Source organism: Dermatophagoides pteronyssinus, unplaced genomic scaffold (genome assembly GCF_027571235.1).
Source record: "Dermatophagoides pteronyssinus isolate colony J.1.1.1.1 unplaced genomic scaffold, Derpt_VIB-CSIC_2022.12 sq0032, whole genome shotgun sequence".
NCBI classification, from domain to species: domain Eukaryota; kingdom Metazoa; phylum Arthropoda; class Arachnida; order Sarcoptiformes; family Pyroglyphidae; genus Dermatophagoides; species Dermatophagoides pteronyssinus.
The window spans coordinates 2,461-26,029 of NW_027461556.1; the positions used below are offsets into that span (position 1 = coordinate 2,461).

Sequence of the window (23,569 nt, forward strand, 5' to 3'; positions counted from 1 at the left end):
TGATGATTGCCTGTTGTTTTGTGAGCATGCCGATATTTCTGTTTGTGCAAGAGTTACCAATGAAACCTTGAAAATTATTTCTTGTTGGGGTCTTAAAAATGGTCTATCTTTCAATCCATCTAAAACTACTGGAATGCTTGTGACAAAGCGTCGGAAATTTACTCTACCTGACATTGTTTTAAATGGTCGTAAAATTGATATTGTGCCGAACATCAAAATTCTTGGTCTGATTGTTGATTCTAAGCTTACGTGGAACGCACATCTTGATTATATTAAATCAAAATCATTGAAAATTAACAACATAATAAGACGTAAATATAGTTCTAATTGGGGTCTTTCTTTTGATGTTCTCCGTACTATATACTTACAGGCCATTGAGCCAATGATTTTATATGCTTGCCCGATTTGGTGTGATGTTTTGAATTTCTCTACCAAAAGACAGAAACTTTTGAGCATTCAACGTGCTTTTATTATTGGTATGATTCGTGCTTTTCGAACTGTGTCTTTGGAAGCTTCTTTGGTTATTGCCAAATGTCCTCCAATTGATTTAAAACTACGATTCTATTCGAATATTTTCTCAATCAAGCATAATAATTCATTTTCTGATTATCAACTTCCTTTGGACTTTGCTGATACTATCCATCCAGCTAAAATCAATATTTCTATTGCTTGTAATGATTTTGATGATGTTTGTGACTTTGCCCATGATTATGTTATTTTTACAGATGGCTCCAAGATTGATGGACAAGTTGGTGCTTCTTTTGTTGTCTTCTCTGGTGCTAATGATTTTTCGCCACTTCTGGTCAAAAAATTTCGTTTGGCTAATGATTGCTCTGTCTTTCAATCCGAGTTATTTGCTATACTCCAAGCTATCTCTTGGATTGTTGAAAACAATGCATCTAATACAAGAATATTTTGTGATTCGAAATCGGCTCTTATGAGTATCCGAAACATTTATTCTACGAACAAGTTAGTTCAGAATATCTTTTCGAGAATTCATGGTCAACATATCTGCCTTAATTGGACTAAGTCTCATAATGGAAATTTTGGCAATGATCTTGCTGACTACTTTGCAAAATTGGCAGCTTTTTTGGACTCTATCGTTTATAACAGTATTTCTTTATCGTCTGCCTATTATGGATTTAATACACAATTATTGTACGATTGGAATCTCGCTTGGCAATCTTCTATCAATGGCTCGTATACTAAGAAATTTTTTCCTACTATTCAACATCGATTGGATTCTTGTTTGATACCAGGTTTTATCATTACTCAATTTTTAACGAATCATGGAAAATTTAATCAATATCTTTCGCGTTTCCGTATTTCAAATTCTTCCGTTTGCAATTTTTGTTCTTGTCAAGTTCAATCATCACTGCACCTAATTAACAATTGTAATCGTTTTGCATATGAGAGATTTAATTTTTATAATTTGATAAATTCCGATGATTGTACATATTTTTGTAACTCTAATAATTTTGATCATTTTTTGAAATTTGTTTTCTTCATTTATAGTAATCTTTGAATTTTGTTATTTTTATTTTTGTTTATTTTTTCCCCCCTATAATTTTATGGAATAGGGGTTTTTGTTTATTAAATTCAAATTCAAATTCAAAATATCTGATATGAAGAAAGATAGATAGATAGAAGAGAAATGATTGTTATATTACCATTCACCAAAAAGAAACGATAATCTAAAAAAAACACTATTTTTATGGATGGCCCACGACTTTATGACTTATCTTTTCGTTGGAAAGAAACAAAAAAATTCAATTTACTTTTGTTTTCTTTTCACTGGAGAATCTAGTCTAGTTTAGTTTTTTTCAATTTCAATTTTATAATCTTAGTTTTGCTCACTCTGTGTGTTAATGTTTTTCCCAAGAAAAAATAGGGGAATAAAAATTAATTAAATTTTTTTTTGTTGGTTGGCCGTTAAAAAAAATGAAAAAATAACACCCAAGCCTCCAGAATGTTGGAACACAGAAGAATCATATTATTCGGGAGAAAAAATGATTTTCACATTTCGTATATGACAATCTCAAATCATTCATTTCTATGCAATGTCATTTGACTGACAATGTAAAAATTCATTGTGCAAAAAGGGTTAAAAAACAGTATGCCCAGGAAAATATTCCAAAAACTTTTTTTTGTTTAAAAAAACTTCTTTGATTTTACCCGTTGTTATTAGTCGAAAATAATGAATTGAAAATGAATTGATGAAAAAATTCCAAAAAAAAGTTTTGTTTTTTGCCTTGAACCATTCACAGTTAGTATCCATATTAGTATGTCACGAATCGACCAAAGGATAGTGAATATAGTGAGACCGGTTATCTTTTTTTTCTTTCGATATCATCATCATCATTGTAACGAATCTGTTTTTGTTTCATCCAGTTTTTGCTTTTTCATTGCCCTAAAGCCTTTCATAATAATTTTAAAAAGTTTAAATTTTTTTTTAAATTTTGATGATGATGAGTGCTAATGACACATCAAACATTTGCTAAATGAATGCAGGAGAATTTTTGCGTTATTTCATCAACACATGTTCGTCAATTCGTCAATGATTCTGCATTCGATCTGATTTTTTGGAAGAAATTTTTGGATATTATAAATGTCCAATGAGCATAACATTTCTCTCTTTATCTCTTTAATACGGTAGAATTTCATTGAAGAACAGAAATACGGATTTATAACCGATTTCCGAATGACATTTCAATGAATACATGAAGTAAAAGTAACGAAACAAAAGGAAAAAACAAGATTAGAATTCTATTAAAGATTTTTTTTACTCAAAAATCAAAAATAAAAGAAAATTTCATTTCCTAACAATATTTTCATTTCATTTGCATTGAATTTCTCTTTGTGTATATTAAGTTTCATCATCATGATGCTATTCTCTATGCTATTGAAAACGGATATTTTTTTCTTTCTTCTTTCTTTAATGGCATATAAGTGACTTGAATTTGATGATTGATGATGATGATATCATCGTCTTTATATAACAGAATAATAATATTCATAGGACTACCTATGAATATGAATATCATACAAAGAATATTCCTATATATAAGAATCTATCACTATTATTCATAGCTAAGTGAATGGGGAAAAAAATTGAGCATCATCTTCTTCTTGTTTCTCTATTTCTTAATCCATTCACTTGTGTGTGTATGTGGAAAATTGTCTTCCATTTTTCATTCTGAATTGGCATCCTATTTTACATTTTTTTTTGAGGGGGAGGATAATCGGACAATGTTTTTTCTCGTTATCCATTTTGATTGTGAATAAAATTGAATTTTTCAACCAGAGAAAAAAAATGTATCCAAATTCAATATGGAAATCACCAACAGCAACAGCTCAGGGTTTCTCTCTTACATTATTGAATCCATAAATTCATTGGAAATTCGTTCAATATTCTGATGGTAAAATAATAAAAAACTACTATAACACAGCAAAATAAAAACAAAACAAACAATTCACAGCTGGCGTCATCATACACGTCTATCTTAGATTATCATTATTATTGAATATGAGTGAACGAAGTGAATTTGAATTGAATTAAAACGGAAACCGAAAAAAGCGAAAAAGCGAAAAAACGAAACCAATGGAGAAAGTTAGTGTTAAATGATCCATCATCATCATCATCATAATAATCAACGACAACATGTCATCATCATCATAATCATCAAAAATTGGCCAATTCACAATTCTAACCTGTGATATTTATTTATTTACGACGCAAACACACACACATAGGTGTTTTATGATGTTATGAGTAATTTTCTACCTTGGAAAAACTAAACAAAAAAAAAGCTAATAATAATCGTGTGTGTGCAGGTACAGACAAACAAACCAACTATCAAACGAGGTTAACCACACCAAACACCACACTAAGTGAATTATTTTTCTTTCTTCTTCGGGTCACACACTGAATCAACAATCATTATTTTTTTTCGCTGGCTGGCTGGCTGGTCAGAATAAAATAAAGATCCATCAACACACCCATCCATCCAGCCATATTATTCAGTATACACACACGTTCGTTTGGGTTTGTTTTGTTGTTTGTTTGTACACAACATTTATTAGATATTTAACACATTAGCACACTTCGTGATGATTATGATGATGATAATGATGATGGTGATCAACATAATCATCATCATTATAATGAATTTTTGAGACTTTTTTCTGGTTAATATTATTATATCTACGGACCTGATAATAAGCGAAAAAAAACACAAACAGCTATTTGACACCTGGATATCCTGGTTTTTCTTTCCCACTGGTTTCTCAATGTCACATACTTTTTTTGGAAACTTATTGGTCAAATGATGGGTGTTGGTCAGTCAGTCATCAGTCAATCATTCAATTGGATTTTTCAGATCATCATTATCATTACTGACTTAATGATTCCCACAAACCAACGATTTTTTCTCCCATCGAATCACTAATTACAAAATTTCATTCTAAAGATCATCATCATCATCTAATTAATCATTTAATTAGTTTTTTGTGGTGATTACGTTACGTTTATTCTCATCAACAACAACAAATGCCAAAAAAATATTTTGCTCATTTGAATCAATAAGAATAATGTAAGTCCTTTACATCTGCTAAAGTGATGATTGGTTGGTTTTATGGTGAACCCAAAACAAAACAAAAAAAAAAAAGTTATTATTGCTCGATTCACACCGAAAAACATCAAAAAAAAAAAAAAGTTTTTGTTTCTTCTTATTTTCTTCATTGACCATACTTAAATTCCAATTTATCCCGAACAAGAGAGAGCCGAAACGATAAATACATGTGACCAACAACTAACACCGACCAAAGTCATTATCAACGAATTTTTCTTCTTTGATCCGTATTAGTTTGTTGTTGTTTTCCATTGAATAAAGATCGATCCAACAAAAAGAAACGAAAAACTTTTGTTCACTCACAAAAATTCTATAATAACCAAACAATAATGACAACTATAGTCAAAATAGTGGCAATTATTAGCAAAGGGCCATCATCGAAAGATTCTTTAGACCTTTTTGAACGAACCAACAAAAAAAACCAAAATTAATCTGATTTTCTGGTTAGTTTTTTCGCTCTCCCTTGTCTCTCCCACTCACTCACTTACTCACATCGATATCGGTAAATCTTTTTTCTTTTCTTTTTTTATTGAGTGAGTAATTTGATCTTGAATCTCAATATCAAACGGGAATAAAAAAACCAACAACAACAACAACAGCAACTATAAATAGCTTTTCCCGAAATTTTCTGGACAGAAAAAAAAGTATACTTGAGAGAAGAAAAAACGAAAAATTCGACAATCAAACTCTCGGGATTCTTCGACCGCTGGACAATATCCAATTTCCGACTTTCTTTTTTTCGTATTCTTGATTTTCAATGATTATATTTCGTAATTCGGGTTTTTCCCTTCACTATATATCATCAATCGTTTGTTTGTCGATCTATCTATCCATTTTCACTGTTTTTTCTTTCAAAACATTTGAAAATTGGTATTGAATTTTTTTCCCGTTGTTCAGTTGTTTTTTTCGGGTAAAGTAAATTTTTCAATTTTTTTCTCTTCAGCAGAAAAAAAACATTTGAAATCAATTGTGTCGACGAAGGAAAAACAGAAAAAAACAATTCTTTTGACTGCTGTTGATCGGGTGGTTGGTGGCTTCTTCTTCTTCTTCTCCTTCAAAACACAAACATAGGAAAGATTTTTCTTGTCGAGATGATGATGATGATTATTAGGAAATGACAATTCCTTGTCGATATTTTTTTTCTGTTTGTTTGTTTATTTGGTCCAAACATGTTGTTGTTCAAGTCAAAAATCGAAAATCGAAGTGTTGTTTTTTTGTTTTGTTTTAAAAACAAGAAAAAAAAGCAATGAATTAAAGAATGAAAACGAAATCCCAAAACGAAGAAGAATTGGCAAAAACAACAACAACAAGCAAGACAACTACTACAGGAAATTGATCTTTCATTTTATTCAATTTTCAAGTTAGACTTTACAATTTTCAATTGTTTTTTTCAATTGTTTTTGTTGGTTTTGATTCGGTTTTTTTTGTTTTGTTTGTTTCCCGAAACACTAGATAAAGGAAGTGACAAAATGACATGAACAAGAGTTACGCATCAATGAAATTCTTTTTTTGTCTTTTTTCAATCGAATTTGTTTAATTTTTAACTTTTTTTGAATTTTTTTCTTTCATTATTCAATTTCAATTCAATCAATTTCAAGATTGTAATGAAAAAAAAACATTACGTCATTTGTGAATTTTTCTTCATTTTCCTATTTAGTTAGTTTTTATTTTCCTCTTAGAAATTACGGTAAAATTTTCAAAATGAATTTTGTTTTCAAAAAATTATGATTCAAGATGGTCCATGTTTTAAACATCTCAAGATCGTCATTATCATCATTATTATTATTTTCGGAATCTTCTTTCTGCCAAGTTCGTCACATTGCACATCATTTTTTCTCTCTCTCTCTTTCTCTCCCTCTCTCATTCGCTCTCGACATTAATTTAATTTAATCTTAAAAACCACCTAGCAAGACGAAAAGAAACGACAGTATATAATTGTGATTCTGAATCTTTTAAAATGGAATGAATAAAAAAAATACAAAAATTTCCCACTCGAATTTCTTGAAAGATTCTTATTTTTCCATTCATTCATTCAAAGTGCCATTTACTACACACTTTTTTTCTTCCCTTGATTAATGTTTTGGATGTGTATGGGGCCGAAGAATGGAAGAAAAAAGCAAAAGAAAGCTTGGGACACCCAAACCACTCAATCGCTGGCAATGATGATGATAGTAGATGGTTAAAAGATGTGAGTACATCATTTTTGAGAAAAATAAAAAAAAATTTACTCCACATCTTTTTTTTTGATATTGTCAGGAATCCATTTATGCATAATCATCTCATCTCTAATTTTCTTCTTCAACAACGAAAAAAAATCTCTGTGTTTATAAGCTTTTTTTTTGAGCACTTAACGTAGCTGCACCACCAAGACCAGAAAAAAAATTGCTTGGTAAAATAACAATAATAACATCGACGAAGGAAACTATAGTCGCGAAAAAATGAAAATGTTATGTGGATTATTCATCGTCGTTGGTAATAATGACAAATAGTATTTTGTTGATGCTGTTGATGAATATTATTCTTCTTCAAAGAATTTTTTTTCAATAATTCAAAAAATTCTTTCTTTCTTTCCATAGAAATTTGATGTAAATAATTTTGTTTGTTTGTGTGTCATTTTTCTTTCGAAATTATCAATGATAATGATCCAAATACAAACAAAAAACAAATGAAAATTTACCGAATATCCGAATTTATTTACTTAAACAATGATTGACAATGATGATGATAATGGTTTCATCCAAAAACTAATCACTTTATTTATATTTTATTTTTTTATTATTTCATTTTTTGTTTGTTATTCACCATTGATGATGGACAAAATCACCGGAACGTGACTATTGGCCATTAATGTATATATATGTGTCAACGTAATCATCATCATCATTTGTATATCATGATGCTTGTCTTTTTTTTTTTGAAAAAAATTATATTCATAATATCCAAAGATATATCCAAATTAAATTACGTAACTAGATATTTCTTTTCGAGAAAAATTCGAAAAATTCAGGATTCCACAACCGAAACACGTGTCTTTGATGATTTTACTTTACATGTCTAATTTTTTTCCAAAAACAGGTCAAATTGGGTTTTTTTCCATTTTTACCGTATATTTTGGTGAAAATGTACGAACAAATTGAGCTCAAAAAAAAACGAAAACACATCAAACGAATTATTGCTGACCATTGCATTGTGTGAATGGAATTATTTTTTTTCGGTTCCACTTGACTGCTGTTTTGAAAGATGCTTTCAAAATACAATCTCTTTTCTTTCACTTTTCCCGCTCTTCTATTTGATTCTGTACATAAAGAATTTTCATTCTGTTCATTTTGAATCCATTGTATTTGTTGGTGTCCGATTTGCTACTACCCTGATAGAATCATCATCATACAACCAGATTGTTTGAAATTGTTGGATCGAAATTCATTCATTCGTTTTTGGCGTCAGTTTGGATCGAGAATCCGATCGGTTCGTACATAATGAACAGAATCATATGAATATCGACAGTTTCTATTGCGCAATATCCAAAACAAGCAACAGCATCCAATTCTTTTTCTTCGTTTTTAGTTTTTTTTTGTGTGGTTATTCCATTCATATTTTTTTCTCCAAAAAAAGGTATGTTACAAAAAAAAATCATAATAACCGCAGAAAAAAAATTAGAAAAAATTAACACTTTGGCAGGCAAACCACCTTTTTTTATCATCATCATCAACGAAGCATAATTACAATATCAATGAATTATCTTGATATCTATCTATCTATCTATCCTATGTATAACCAGTTTTTTCCCTTTGAATTTTCGTATATATGATTCTTTTGCATGTAATATTTGTTGTTGTTGTTGTTATTGAGTAGAATAAACAAAAAGTAGTTATTCATTTCGATAAAAGAAGAAGAAAAAAAAAGAAAATTTTTCCGATCTATTTATTCTGCAACAATAGATCTATTGTCTATTGGATTTATTGTTGTTGTTGTTGTTGTTTGTTGAATGACCACTGATGATGATGATGATGAGAGGTTGAGACCCTCTCTACCAATAACAAGAATAAATTGGTTTGGCCCTAATTTTTTTTCATTTTCATTTTCATTTGCCAATGAAAATGAAAAAATCGATCCATTGTGTGTGAAAATAGGAAACACACACACACAAAATTGGATACATTTCTGGCCAAGCTATACTGATTAATTTGTTTGGTTGTTTATTATTGATTCGATGGATCACTCATTGGTGGTGGTCATTCATGGTCAACGATGATGATGAATTTCTCCACCCACACACACACACACATCGAAAAGTAATGAAAAATACCGACTATTTTAACAGCATATCCTCGTTGTTTCCATTGATTAATTAACCAATTTCATTGGACAAACATGAAAATTTGATTAATTTTATCATCCTTTATATTATAGATTGGACATCTGTATTACATAATACTACATTTCATTCAAAATCAAATGGAACCATTTTGTATTAATGAAACAAAAACAACAATGTGATCCATTCTTCCAGTTACATTTACATTATTATCCATCACCATCAGTTACATTCAATCACATGTTATTATTTAAAATTTCGTTATTGTTTGTTTGCTATTACAATCAACTGAATTGAATTCAAATGAAATGAAATGAAATGAATATATCAAACAATTCTTCATTTTCATTTTCACTCGATTTAATCAATGACAAAATAAAATTCAACAACAAAAAACGAAGCCAAAAATATCAACGATCCAACAACCGAAATAAAATTCTATAGATACTGTGTCCTCTGTGTGTGTTATTGTATTTCTCAATTTTCATCAAGTGATGTTTTGTGTCGTCTATTTCCATCCATCCATCTATCTATCTATCTAACTATCTCACTATCTATTCATTTGTATTATGAATAATCGTTGCATCGAAGCGAATAATAACCAACTTTTTTTTCGTTTGGTTTCGTTTCGTTTCGTTCCTTTTCTCATTTTCAAAGTCATCATCAATGGAGATTGTCCAACCAAATAAAATAAAAATAAAAACGACGATCAACATTCATTGACACAGACACACACACACATCGAAAATGAAAATGGAAATGTTGTTGTTATAGTCGTTGTTGTTGTTTTTTGCATTGCAAATTTATTTTTTTTTCGCCTTTTTTTCAACGTCCACCACCACCACCAACACCCCCCTACAAACACAAAAACCATGTTCCATCATCGATATTCATTTGAAAATTATTCCTTTGACATTCATACAAGCATCAATAGAGTGAGAAAGTGAAATAAATGAATAAATAAGTAAAAATAGTTGAGAGAGAAAAAAAGTGAACAACGCAAACTCATTTTATCTATTTGCCGCTATTTCTACCTATTTATTATCCAAAATTATTAAAAACAGGAAAAAAACAACAACAGCGAAAATTTTCATAATTTTAAAAATGAAAATTTCATTTTTAATAATTTAATGAAGATTTCATCTACATAATCTATGTATCTATGGCCTTTTTCGTTTCCATCTTCTTCTTCGTCTATTCAACTAAATGGATCAATCAAAATTGAGTGACTGAATTGAATGAATGAATGAAAAACTAAACAAAAACCAGTGAAAAATTTTTTTGTTCTTCCGGACAATTATTCAATTCTAATCATCATCATCATCATAGGCCGATTATTATTTTCATTTTTTTACACTTCAATTATTCTGGTTGCTGTGCTGCTCTTCAAAAAAAAAGCTTCAAGGAAAATAAACAATAATAAAATCCGATTATTTCATCGTTGTTTGTTTGTATTCGATTCTATATCTACCCGAATCGTCTTCACATTGTTGTTTGTCACCTTTATTTCATTTTCATTTCCACTCACTCAATTCGATATCAAATCAAATCAAATCAAATAAAAATCAAATCATAATAATGACTATGATAAGATCACCATCATCAATGGTGATAACGACGATAAAAAGAATAATGTATAGGATAATGATGGCCACCAACCCCACTACCACCACCTCCACTACATTGTATTGTAATAAAAAATGCCTAAAAATAAATAATCAAATAAATATGATGATAGCCTCGATCTATTTGATTATTTTAATATTTGTGATGAATTTATTCTTTGTTCAAGGTAAGTTTATGCAATCAAACAAAAAAACGACGACTATAGTGAGAAAGCGAGACGATTCCTTTTCCCTATTTCTACATTCAGTGATTTTTTACCATTTTTTTCCCGTTTTGATTTAATTTAATTTCAAATTTCAATTTTCAAATAATAATAATCATCATCATCGCCATAAATAATCTTATATAATGAACACATTCGTGAATGATTTCGTAAATTAAATTTTAAATATTTGAAAATTTTTCTTTTGCTTCGCGGCCCATCAATTTTCATTTGTAGCATCACAATTGTTTGGAAGAATGGAAAAAGAAAGGAGATCTTCGAAACGGGGAAAAAAAGCATATAAATTCTAGTTACAAAAACAGAATAGACAAAAAAACTTTTAAATTGAAAAAATTCATTTTGAAACATACACACACACGGTTTTAGACAATATTCAAGTCATAAAATGTTTGTTGTTGGCAAAACATTGGCTTCAATGATGATCGACAGAATTTTCAATCATTGTGAATTTATATATGTGTGTGTGTCATAATCATTAGATGAATTGAAGAATGGATGAAAAACAGTGAAAGAAAGAATATAAAACTCATTCAAATGATTTTCTCTTGTTTTTTATTTTTGCAGAAAAAAAGGGTGGTGAAATTGTAGTGTGAATTAAGTGTTGACGTGTGTGTGTTATCCATTGCACCAAAATAAAAAAAACTAGAATCGAAATGGAAATATTCTTGACAATTCTTGAGATAACTTTGAAACAACAAACAGAAAACAGAAAAACAGCTTTAGAATTGTCCATGGAAAACAAAACTGGCCATTAATGAAACAATACCCCTGCATCATACACACACAGAAACACAGAGAGAGACATTTAAATTTATTCTGCCAAATTTATTTCATTTTCACTGTTGTTTTTTGTTTTGTTTTTTTGGAACATTAACTATTCGATGATGGTTGGTTGGATTGTTCATAGGTTTTTTTTATTTTTATCGGTTTGTGTGAATATAAATAAAGATTATATATATTTTATTTTCGCTTCTTTTTTTTCTCCAAAACACACTATTTACACACAAACTACACTTGTTTTAGAATGAATTCATATAACATCATCATCATTGACAAGGCGTATTGTGTATGCGAATTTGAAAATGATTTTAATTTTAAATTGAAAAGAAAATGGTTTTCACATCTTCGTTGTTGTTGTTTAAAATGGTTATTGTTTTTTTTCTTCTACCCATTCGTTTTATTATTATTATTATTATCAGTCTTTAGCAGTTTTTTTTTCGTTCACACTCACTTTGTGTGATGTTTTGTTTGAGAATATTTTCTCTGGCACTGATTTTCAAAAAACCGAATTGAAAAACTTCTATCACCAAAGGTGTTTAGTAGTGGTGGCGGTGGTGACAAGATGGTAGTTTCTTACTTCTTTGAATGTAGTTTTTCGTTATTTTTTTTTCTGGTCTGTTCCTGAAACACGAATATGTGTTGAAGAAGAACAAACTAAAACTGATTTAAATGGATGAGGTTTTTTTCTCTGGAATTTATTTTATTATCATCAACATCATCAAACATAGAGAGATTTAAAATGACTCAATTTCTTTTCACTTCATTTTTTTTTTGTTTTTGTTTTTCTTCCGCTTCAAACTTTATTTTCACTACAGTAAATTGATAAGTCCAAAGATAATTTCCATTTTCAACTATTTTAACATTAAATGGCTATTTATATATTTTTTTTGGGGGTATTTAATTTATGGACCGTGGTTAAAGCGAGAAATTTAGTCACCACCGACTAAATGTATTTTTTTTTACCAAATTCTTATGCAAAAAAAAGGTGATAATGAAAATTTATTCCGCTAAATATCCAATAAATATACTTTTAATTGATTTTCGCCATCAAGATGCTGAACAGAAGCAAAAAAAAAAAGAAACCGTATTTTCTGTTTGCTTTCCAAAAAAGTATTTTGATTTTTTCCGTTTGTTTGTGTGTGTGTTGTACAAAAAACGATTCCGGAAATCCATTAGAAAAACATTATGATTATTAGATATAGTTTCTTGTTTTCTTTAAGGCTGGTAGCATCTTAAATTTCTATAATAGGGGGTTCACACTAGCAGCAATGTGAATGAGATATTTCAAATGCAATATTTCAGTCCATAAGGCTGAAATGTAGTGAAATATTTCATTTGAAATATTTCATTCACATTGCTGCTAGTGTGAAACCCCTATAAGGGAAAAAATGGATCAATTAGCTATGATGACAACAACAACAACGATAACGATGACAACGATAACAACTATTCAATTGATAACGATGATGATGATGATGATCTGGATATTATTATAAAGTAAACATTTAAAAAACATTATCATCAAATCGTTTTTTTCTTATTTTTTTTCTTTGGTTGTTGTTGTTGATGATTATATGGATCACTATAGTATTGGATTTGATTGTTTACTTGGATCGTCCATCTGTATATAAGTGTTTTTTTTTCTCTCTCTCTCTGTCTCACTGTGTTTGTTTGTGTATTATGTTTGATGACAAACTTTACATTGAAAATGTTTGACTAAGCATTATGTGAAAACATCCATAAATAGAAATAAAAACACAGAAACCAAACCAAACACACACTCCAAAGTCGAAAAATGTTGATGATAAAGATGTTGTTGTTGAAGGAAAAAAAGATTCTTCATTCGAAACAAATTGACTTTTTTTTTCAAGAGTTTTTTTCTTATAGAAGTGATCAGATAGTCAGATATATCTAGTGTGAACAACAACAACAACATAATTGTTTCCACAAAAAACATTCACATTGGACACTTTTTTTATTCTTTATCTTCACTCGAAGAAGATGATGATAATTCCAAGTCAACTATTTACTTAGTTACTTAGTTTTCATCATCATCACTTTTTTTTTACTAATAATGTTTTGTAGTAGCCACCAACCATGAAAGAAAGAAAACTTTTATTCTATTGCATAATACAGAATTACAGAATCAATTTTGGATGATGGTTTTGATGATGATGATGATGAAACATTGATTTAGGAGATTTTTCTTTTCGGTTTGATTTTTGCGATATTCAAACGATAATAAAACGCACATCTTTTTTTGGAAAAAAAACAACCACCAAACAACAACAAAACAAAAAAAAAGTGTCCAATCCACTTGAGAAGTTTCAACCAACGAAAAATTTCAAATTACCAGAAACAAAAAACCAAAAAAAAAACCAATCGACCGATTGCATAAAGAACTTTGTACCGAAAAGTAAAAGTCAATGGGAAAAAAACAAAAACATTCCGAATTTCGAATTGGTCGATCGAAATCACATCGCAATGAAGTGAAAGTGAAGAGGAATCTCTCTTTTGTGATACTTTAGTTTTTGGCTTTTCTGAATCGACCAACATCATCATCATCTTGATTGGAGAAAGATGAAACAGAAAAAAAAGTTGTTGGCTTGATTTTATTTCGATTAATCACTTTGGCTATTTCATTTGTTTCACTTTTTTTTGATCATTCTGTTTTCTCTCTCTCTCTCTCTCAATGTGTGCGTATATATCTTTCGATCGATTCTTTCTTTTTCTTTCTTTCGAAACTAGAACAAAAAAAAACGGGTCAAAAAATTCAATGAACAAAAGCAGAACAAAAAAAAAAGATTCCATTTTGTGTTTGCCTTATGTTTTATGATTAATGATAACGAAGAATAACGAAACGCGGGAAAAAAAATTTTCCAAAAACAGACCAAACACGTACCGAAACAAAATAAGTTAGGTCATCACCACCACCATTACCATCATCAATATTCTTTTGTTTCATTAGAAAGAAAAAATTGGTTAATTTTTACCATTTTATGCCTAATGATAATAACTAATAAGAATTATAACTATTATAATTCAATGGATTTTTTTTCTCAATAATTTTTCTTTTTTTTTCTTTTTTTCTTCCAAATCAAACAAAAATGAAAAACGTATAGGTTTATCGGATGTACGAGTGGTTGCATTAAATGTACCAAGTCAAGTAAGAAAAGGAACGGAAGTTGAATTATCATGCCTTTATGATTTGGGTAATGCATCACTTTATTCGCTCAAATGGTTTTATCGAACAAATGATACTGATTTGGATGAACAAGAATTTTTTCGTTATACACCAACAATTAAACCATATAAACAATTTTTTCCATTAGATGGTATTAATGTTAATGTATGTGGATGACTTTTTTTTGTTGTTGTTAAATATTGAAAAGTTTTTTTTGTTTTATAAAACACAGATAAATAAATCTGAAGGTGGTCATGTAGTAATCAGTGAAACGAACAAAAAAACAACTGGTAATTATAAATGTGAAATTAGTGTTGAAGGTACATTTCAAACGGTTGCTGCTGAAAAATCAATGATTGTTATGGGTAAGTTTTTGTTTTATCGATTCTTTTATTTACCTCATTTCCATTCATCATTTTGAATTTCAAAATTTAAAATGATCAATTTTGTTTATTTCTTCTTCTATTTTATATCAATGTTTTAAATAAAAAGATTTTTGGAATTTTTATACATCTTCTATAGGCAATAATGCCATTAATAATCATCATCATTGTAATTCATCGATTACATTATTATGGTTTTTAATAATATTAATTACAACATGGCATAATTATCATTATTGGATTGATGAAAATTTTATTGTTTATACGTGGCATCTGTAGTAATCATCATCATCATTATTATCATCATTGATTATTGCATAAATCATCATCTGTAAATATAAAAAACATTTTCATCATTAAATTGTTAATTAAGAAGAAGAAACACTAACATCAAATTATCACTAAAAATCCGTTTTAAATTATTTGTCATTTTCTTTAACAACAAACAGAGAAAGGATTTTTTACAATTGCACCATTTGTCGATTGTATCCAACCCAAAACATTACAAACACACACACATATAGCAGATTTTTTTATTTGCTTATTTCAAAGTTATTAAAATGCGATAATATTTTTTTTGTTGCTGTTATTACCGATTACAAACAAAACAAAATGACACCATTAAATTGAATTAAAAAAATAAGTTTGAAAATTTTTTTGTTTTAAAAAATTTTAATTATATTTTTTTCAGGAATCCGTCTTATGGTCATTACCTTGGAAACATGTTTTCGTTTTTTTCCCCCATTCGAAAATCCAAACTATTTCATCGTCGTTGTCGTTATCGTCTACTATTTATTCAATTGTTTCAGTAGTAGTAGTAGTTGTTTGGATGACTACTATTTTTAATTAAATTAATAATTCACTTTGGCACTTTTTCGTTTGGCTTTTGGGTTATAATAGACGCCAAATAATAATATTATTAATAACAGCAGCAGCAGCAGCATTCGATAATAATGATATTTAATAGGAAAGAAACCAAAAGCAAAGAATATGCGTTTTGTTATCTTTAATAAAGTGTATGAATTTAATAAGTAAATGATTCGGAAAAACAAAAAGAAATTTTTTCGTCGATTCTTAGCTTGTTACTTTTTTTTTTTGGTGTTTGAATTTATAACGATCTGTATAGGGCATAGCAAATGTTATTAATGAATTTATATTGTCATGATAGACATGGAGAGAGGTAAGAGAATATGGAAAGAAATACAATAATGAAAATAATAATAATAATAAGAATTCATTTGTTGATGGTCTATGGGTTTTTTCTTTTGGCCATAGAGATCATATATATAGAGAAAGAGAATTTGTCATCAAATTTTATCATTTTCTTCTTCTGCTGCTGCTACTGCTCGTAATGATATTAATGAAATGAAAAGATCATTGATCAAATTGTCCAGTTTGCCAGTTTTGTTTGTTTTTGTTTTGTTTCTTGTAAATATATTCAATAATAGATATTATTGCATTAAAACCAGAAGAAAGAAAAAAAAATAGAATAGGAAATTCGTTTGGTATTATTATTATTAATGGTAACATCCTATTTAAAGGAATTGGATCGCACACATATAGAAATTGCCTTTGGGTTGCTTTATTCGCTGTTGTTGTTGTTGTTGGTCATTGTTTTTATCATTGGGATAATGAATGAATTGTGGATGTTTAATGTATGCACGTACAAACCATCGATTGTGTTTCGTTTACACCAGAATACAGAATATCCACACACATATATATACTAAATTTAGAACATTTAACTAAATAAAGCTTTCACATAATAAAATGAAATCCCCGGCCCCCGAAAATCATCATCAATTGACATTTGGTCATCATCATCTTCTTCTTCGAGATATATCCGTTCGGGCAATCAAAATTTGGACGAGAGAGAGAGAGAGAGAGAGAGAGAAACGGTCCTGATCATCCTTGTCAACTATAGAAATGAAATAATAAAATAAAAAAACATCACCATTTATTTCAAATATATAAATGAACATTTGTTTACATCAAACTACTTCAAATTCGATTGTCATTGTTTTTTTGTTTGTTTGTTTGCAACGGGAGCCATCATCATTATCAATTGGTGGTCATTGTTGTTGTTGTTAGTTTGGTTGTCACTTTTTTTGAAATTATCACTTCAGATCACGTATACAGTTTTTTTTGTTGTTGTTGTTGTTGTTTTTAATTCGGGGATATCACATTTATATGTTTGTGGTTTTTATTTTGGCTCCTTTTTTCTTCCAATGGATTCATTCATTGTTTACTTCCCCCATCTCTCTCTTGTTTTCGTTTAAAGTTCACAATTCCTATAGCGACATTATGATGATGACATGAGTTTGAATAGGATTTTTGTTTGTTTGTTTGTTTGGACTTTCAAAAAAAAATAGTCAAAACAAACAGAATAAAAACCGAAAAGAAAAAGGAATCCATTTGAAAAGAAAAAAGAATCCAATTAAACAAAGAAAAGATCATTTGTTGTTGTTTTTGTTCACCAATGACCAAAAATGACGCCCACATGACAATCAATGCGCAATGAATTATATTGAGTTATCATTTTTTTCTTTTTCTTTTCTTTTTCCTTGACTCAATGTGTGTGGAATGAATAAATATTCTTTGCAACAACAACAAAAAGTTATGTGAATAATGAAAGAATAGAAATAAAATAAGCAATTAATTTATCCAGAATAGCCGGCTAGTTGGATGGTTGGTCCTGCCTTTTCGAATCGAAGATCAAAAATGATGATGATGATGATGATGATGATCAAACAATCTTTTTTCTTTTCTCTCGAAAGCATCTTTATTCGATTTTTGTCCGGTTTTGTTTGTTTGTTTGTTTGTTTGGTCATTCTTTATTCGTTTATACTCTTCTTCTTTTGGATCAAGTTTTTTTCATCAAAAAAAAATAAAGCTTGATTTCGTTTATTCAAACACATCATTGGGTTTTTCGATTTTTTTTCTCTCTCTCGAAGAAAAAACAGAGGATAATAATAATTCGCGAACCATTTATTGATTTTTTTTCTCCTCTTCTTCTTCAAATAATAAGAATTGTATCGATTTTCTATTCGATTTTTTTCTTCGTTTTCTCTCAATTTTTGGCCCCAAGGAGATTTCAAAAGATTAAAATCACCATGATTCGTACCATCTGGATCACTTCAATGTTTGATATCTAATTTGGAAAGTTTAGTTTTTTTTTTGGTCAATAAAAAAAAATTTCCGGATACTTTTCCGCCAATAATTATTGTTTGATATTTTGGAAAAAAATGTTTAAAACATTTGAAATTTCAAAAAATAGATGTCGCCACAGAATAGACCGGATTTTTATCCATTTTGCCAATTTCATTCCGATAAAAACAAAAACAAACAATTCTAATTGCCGAATTCTTTTGATGAATATAAAAGCTACCATGAATAATTTTTCATGAACAAATTATCATTGATTACCATAATAATGCCTTGGGTTAAAACAAAACCAAAATCGGTCAATTTTGATGTATTTATAATTCGTATATTGGAATATGTTGAAATGCGTATCAAAAAAGAATTACCAACAATACATCGAATATTATATCGTTGTCCACCGGATGAATATATTCTACTTCGAAATTTATTCAATTTATTTGGTGGTTATTTTATTTGTAAATTATTATTAGTTTTATGTGTCGATTTACCCGATGAATCAGACAAATATGATAAAGATCGTTTATTCATACATAAATGGGGATTATTAATGATGATCACTGGTTTTGTTTTTTCAATACAATTTCGTACAGTTATTTGTTTATTATTACCATCATTGGTAGTCACATCAAATGGTATATTTTTCTATATACGTTTTATACAACGAGCATTGAAAATATTAATACCATCAATATTTGGAAATATTCGATCATTATGGAATATAATGGCCTGTCTACTTAATTATCGTGAGTATTTTTTTTCAATTTTACATTTTAAAAAATTCTAATTTGTTTTTTTTTGTTGAATAATTAAAGATCATACGAGGCAAAGAGCTATGTTTCGATTAGCTTTCCGTCCACTCATTAATTTGTTTACAGATTCATCAAAAGTATTTACAGCAAAAGAATTATTAGATTCAGATATCGTTAGAAAAAATCTTAGTGATTCATTTCAATCGTTTCGGATTGATACGAATGATTTGAGACAATATTGTCTAACACTTGTTGAACCATTCAATAAGGATGATTTTTGTAGTAAAACTCTTGAAGATTTATATGCCAATAGTAACATTTTTTCTAGACAAATTTACAATCAAGTTTATAATGCTTGTTACGCTGCATTGAATAATCTTGGCAGTGATTTATGTGAACAAATTATTGATCCATTAAAACATTTTGATAATTATACCAAACAATTTGGACAAATCAATCTTTATGATTCTATTGAAATGATGCAATCTGGTCAAAATTATGAACAAATTAGCGAAACATTAGATATGTTACAATCATTGGTTGGATATCGAATGGATTTAGAAGAAGAATTTCTTAGTGAATTTGAATGGGTAGGAATTGTTGGATTTATTGCTCGTGTAGTATTTCTTGTATCATTAATAGCGGCAGCGCTTCGAGCCATTTTTTATCATAATAATTATCTTAAACATATTAATTTTGACAATCATTATATTGATCGATATTTTTATCATATTGATTACAAACGTAAAGCAATGAACAAAATTCATTTGTTACCATTACGAGGTAATGATCGTTGGCAACTAATACCAACATTTGGTTTGAAAAAAAGTGTCTATGAAAATGCAGCTTATTTTGTTTTTCAAAAGAGAGCCTTAATTATAACATTTATTGTATTTTTGTTTTTACTTTTTATCGATTTCGTTTTTACTGATTGTATTAATACAATATCATCCAAATTATCGGTTAGTGATCATATTAATATAATGGTTCATCGATTTCATGGTGAAGCTACTGGCAGTTTTTTTGCTAAAGTTATCAATGGTCTTATGAAAAAATTACATTTCAATTATACAGAATTATTTCGTCAAGATTGGCATACTTGTAGACAATTTAATAAAAATCAATTAGGTTTGCCACAATATCAAAGCATTATGATCGATTATATATTATTGATTTTAATGTATTTATTATCCATTCATTTTATACGATTTCGACATTTTATTTGTGATTTTTTCTATTATCGTTATGGTAAACAAAGAGTTATTTATCTTTATAATCAAAAATTAAGAAATCGTAAACGATTCTTAAGATTTCGACGTAAACAAGTGGAAAAAATGATTATGGCTAATCGTTTATTTGATAAACCATTGGATTCAATTCATAAATATGATATTGATCCTAAAATTTTAAAAAAAAGATTAATATCACGTATATGTTATTATATAAAAGGATTATTTGGTTTTAATAAAAAACAATGTTTTATATGTCATTGTTTTATTAAAAAACCATATTATTTTTGTTCAACATCATATTGTCGTTTGATTTATTGTGAACCATGTTTTGATGATTTTATTCTAACATGTATAAATTGTGGCGTCATTGGCCCACCGTACATTTGCCTTTGATTGAATTTAACTGAATAGATAAAGTACATGATATGTCAAGTCATTACAAACAAACAAACAAACTAACTAACTAATAATAAATTTTTTTCAGGAAGAATTTTTTTTATAAATAAATAAAATCTTTTTTCAATTCTTTTTACAAATATAAAAATGATGTCGCATCATATAAAAAATTGTAATCATCGATCACTGAGATATAATGACATTTTTTTTCTTTGTCGGGTCGTCATAACAATTGTCAATTGTTTTCTGTATTTGATGTAATAACCTAAATCGTAATTCTCAAAAAAAATACTCCAAAAATTTTTTTTAAAAAAAAGAGTGCTTTTTTTTGTTAAACATTTTTTGTTGATTTTTCTTTCTTTGGTTAATCCGTGTTATATCAACAACATAAAAAATTGGATATTTACCTATTGTATTACCGCGGTAAAAAAATTAGGCCACAAAAGATTTACACAACATCTATATTTATATGATCTTTATTTATTGGGAATTGATTTATTCAAATATTGATGGCCACAAATAACAACAACAACAATTGTGATAATCATTTGAATGATAATCAAAATGTTGAATTATCATCCACCGTGATAAACAGGTAAAATAATTTATAAAAATTTTATTTTAAAAAGAAATTATTTAATAATCTGATTAATTTTTTTTATAATAGAAAGTCTTTCGAAAATTCTCATTTGTATATTACAAATGATTCAAATATTTTATCAATCGTTGATAAAACATTATCAAAACACATTGACAAATGGCGTCGTTTTAATCAACAAAATGATAATGATGATGATAAAAATACCGATAAATGGATATTAATTCAATCAGATCCAAAACCATCGGATATTATTCAAGGTCTTTTAGGAAATTGTTGGCTATTATCGGCATTAACTTTGATTGTTCAACATAAATATTTACTCAATAATATAATTCAAACAACTTCATCCGAATTTGAACAATATTCTCATTGTCATATACGATTATTTTTAAATGGTCGATGGCATTCAATTATTGTTGATGATTGGCTTCCTTGTGATCGTTATGGTCATTTAGTTTTTTCCGAAACAAAACGAAATCAATTATTTGTTCCGTTAATTGAAAAAGCAATGGCTAAACAATTAGGTGGATATCATCGATTAATAGGTGGCCATACTAGTCTTGGTTTAACTTCATTAACCGGTTATCCTTGTCAAGTATTCTCATTACCCTATATTAATCATCAATCGGATTCATTATTGATTACGGAATTTTGGCTTAAAATACTCAGCTTTTATTCAACAGGATTCTTGATGACAGCATCTTGTGGCCGTAATGGTTATGATAATCAACAGCAACAAAAACGTTGTCAACAAGAAGAACAATACAAACAATTAGGTTTGTTATTGAATCATGCCTATTCAATTCTCAACATTGTTTCAATTGGAAATCTACGTTTAGTCAAGTTAGTTATCCTGACAACACACAACATAATCTACTTAATAATAACATGATTATCATTTTTATCCAATCAATAGATTACGAAATCCTTGGGGAACAATTGTATGGAATGGTGATTGGTCAGAAAATAGTTCATTATGGACAACAAAATTAGTTAATCGATTGAAAACAAAAGGTTGTGCTGAAGATGGTATATTTTGGATATCGTTCGATGATCTATGTCAATATTTTCAAGATTTAGTAGTTTGCAAAACATTACCACATTGGTATCAATATTCATTTGATTGTGATTTTGCCTTATCATTTGAAGATCATGTTGGTCAAGTGTTCGAGATTATCGTCGAAAGTGATGAAATCTCTTCTCATTCACAAGTGATGTGTTCATTTTATACAACAAAACAAGGAAATCATCATCAAAATGTCTCATCCTCCTTAATTCTTATATATGAATTGTTGGCTAATCAAACTAGTCATGTGCTTGGTCCATTTGTTTCAGCTTCTGTTGGAACGATGCATTCATCAATCACATGTGAAACTGAACTTCAACAAGGTCGACGCTATTTATTAGCTGCATTTGCTTTCGATGGAAATTCAACATTCAATTCCAACAATGTACTACGAATTCATTCATCACGACCACTTCGATTTAGAATGTTCGAACCGAATTCCGCTCTTAGAGGTGATTTAATAATTCACTATGTTCTAGCTTGTGGTCGGCCATATGAGGTTTGTACTTTGAAAGCATATTTCTTATGAAAAAATATCACCAGAATATTCTTCAAACAGAAAGGACAAATTGTTACATATCATTTGAATCGAAAATTTCCCGGATTAGTATCATTGGTCGAAAATCGACATACACAGCAATGGATACAAGTTTCGATGAAAGCAAGATGGAAAAATAAATCATCATCATCATCGAATGATGAAGAATTAACAAACGATCATCATGTACTTGAAGGTCGTCCTACAACAAGTATGGAAAAATCTGCTAATGATTGCTTGTCATCAGTCCGAATTTCACCTTTAAAACTCTCAAACTATACGGATTCAATGATGACAACAAGTCGAGGATCATTACAAACTGATGATCTAATTCCACCTGGTCATTGTCAATTAATAAACATGATTGTAGATTGTCGACCATTAACTCAAAATGATAAACATATTTCGATTGCTATGAATTTTAAATTTCGATCACTTTTTTTCGATGGTTGTAAACTAGCAGATTATATGGCAATCTGGCATGAACCAGATATAGGATTGACATATGGTCTTCACAGTGCTCGTCCTATTATTATCAACAAAATAACTAATTAATAGTCAAATTTGTATAAATTTAATTTGTTTTCAATTAATTAAATAAAATGAATCAGGAATTTAAAAAAATCTTTCAAATTTGAAGCTAGCAAAAAACTATCGATAGTATCGAATTATCGATTGCT

At 28.8% G+C, this 23,569-nt stretch overlaps 3 protein-coding genes and 1 long non-coding RNA gene across 8 annotated transcripts; 3 read left to right on the forward strand and 1 right to left on the reverse strand.

Annotated features, from left to right (window-relative positions):
- Nucleotides 1–8,051: 8,051 nt before the first annotated feature.
- Nucleotides 8,052–16,016, forward strand: LOC113799394 (uncharacterized). 3 transcript variants are annotated; one of them, XM_075823617.1, is made up of 5 exons: nucleotides 8,052–8,243; nucleotides 9,042–10,738; nucleotides 14,698–14,924; nucleotides 14,992–15,124; nucleotides 15,252–16,016. In XM_075823617.1, the coding sequence occupies exons 2-5, from the start codon at nucleotides 10,525–10,527 to the stop codon at nucleotides 15,419–15,421; spliced, it is 744 nt and encodes a 247-aa protein (XP_075679732.1). In that variant the 5' UTR covers nucleotides 8,052–8,243; nucleotides 9,042–10,524; the 3' UTR covers nucleotides 15,422–16,016. The 3 variants fall into 3 exon arrangements, with proteins under 3 accessions (XP_075679732.1, XP_027205814.1, XP_075679733.1); XM_027350013.2 differs by having other exon boundaries at nucleotides 15,282–16,016; XM_075823618.1 differs by lacking the exons at nucleotides 8,052–8,243; nucleotides 9,042–10,738 and adding an exon at nucleotides 14,009–14,490.
- LOC142645958 (uncharacterized) lies at nucleotides 15,237–18,235 on the reverse strand. 3 transcript variants are annotated; one of them, XR_012846974.1, is made up of 4 exons: nucleotides 17,133–18,227; nucleotides 15,856–17,060; nucleotides 15,532–15,725; nucleotides 15,240–15,471 (listed from the first exon to the last, which is right to left on the reverse strand). It is a non-coding gene; the product is annotated as an uncharacterized LOC142645958 (long non-coding RNA). The 3 variants fall into 3 exon arrangements; XR_012846973.1 differs by having other exon boundaries at nucleotides 15,237–15,471; nucleotides 15,532–17,060; nucleotides 17,133–18,235; XR_012846975.1 differs by lacking the exon at nucleotides 15,532–15,725 and having other exon boundaries at nucleotides 15,245–15,471; nucleotides 17,133–18,098.
- A 217-nt stretch (nucleotides 18,236–18,452) lies between these two features.
- LOC113799395 (uncharacterized) lies at nucleotides 18,453–20,804 on the forward strand. Its single transcript, XM_075823609.1, has 2 exons — nucleotides 18,453–19,050; nucleotides 19,120–20,804. Exons 1-2 carry the CDS (start codon nucleotides 18,546–18,548, stop codon nucleotides 20,679–20,681), a joined length of 2,067 nt encoding a protein of 688 aa, XP_075679724.1. The 5' UTR covers nucleotides 18,453–18,545; the 3' UTR covers nucleotides 20,682–20,804.
- A 157-nt stretch (nucleotides 20,805–20,961) lies between these two features.
- Nucleotides 20,962–23,513, forward strand: LOC113799461 (calpain-D-like). Its single transcript, XM_027350084.2, has 4 exons — nucleotides 20,962–21,279; nucleotides 21,352–22,128; nucleotides 22,202–22,850; nucleotides 22,911–23,513. The coding sequence occupies exons 1-4, from the start codon at nucleotides 21,194–21,196 to the stop codon at nucleotides 23,442–23,444; spliced, it is 2,046 nt and encodes a 681-aa protein (XP_027205885.2). The 5' UTR covers nucleotides 20,962–21,193; the 3' UTR covers nucleotides 23,445–23,513.
- Nucleotides 23,514–23,569: the final 56 nt, after the last annotated feature.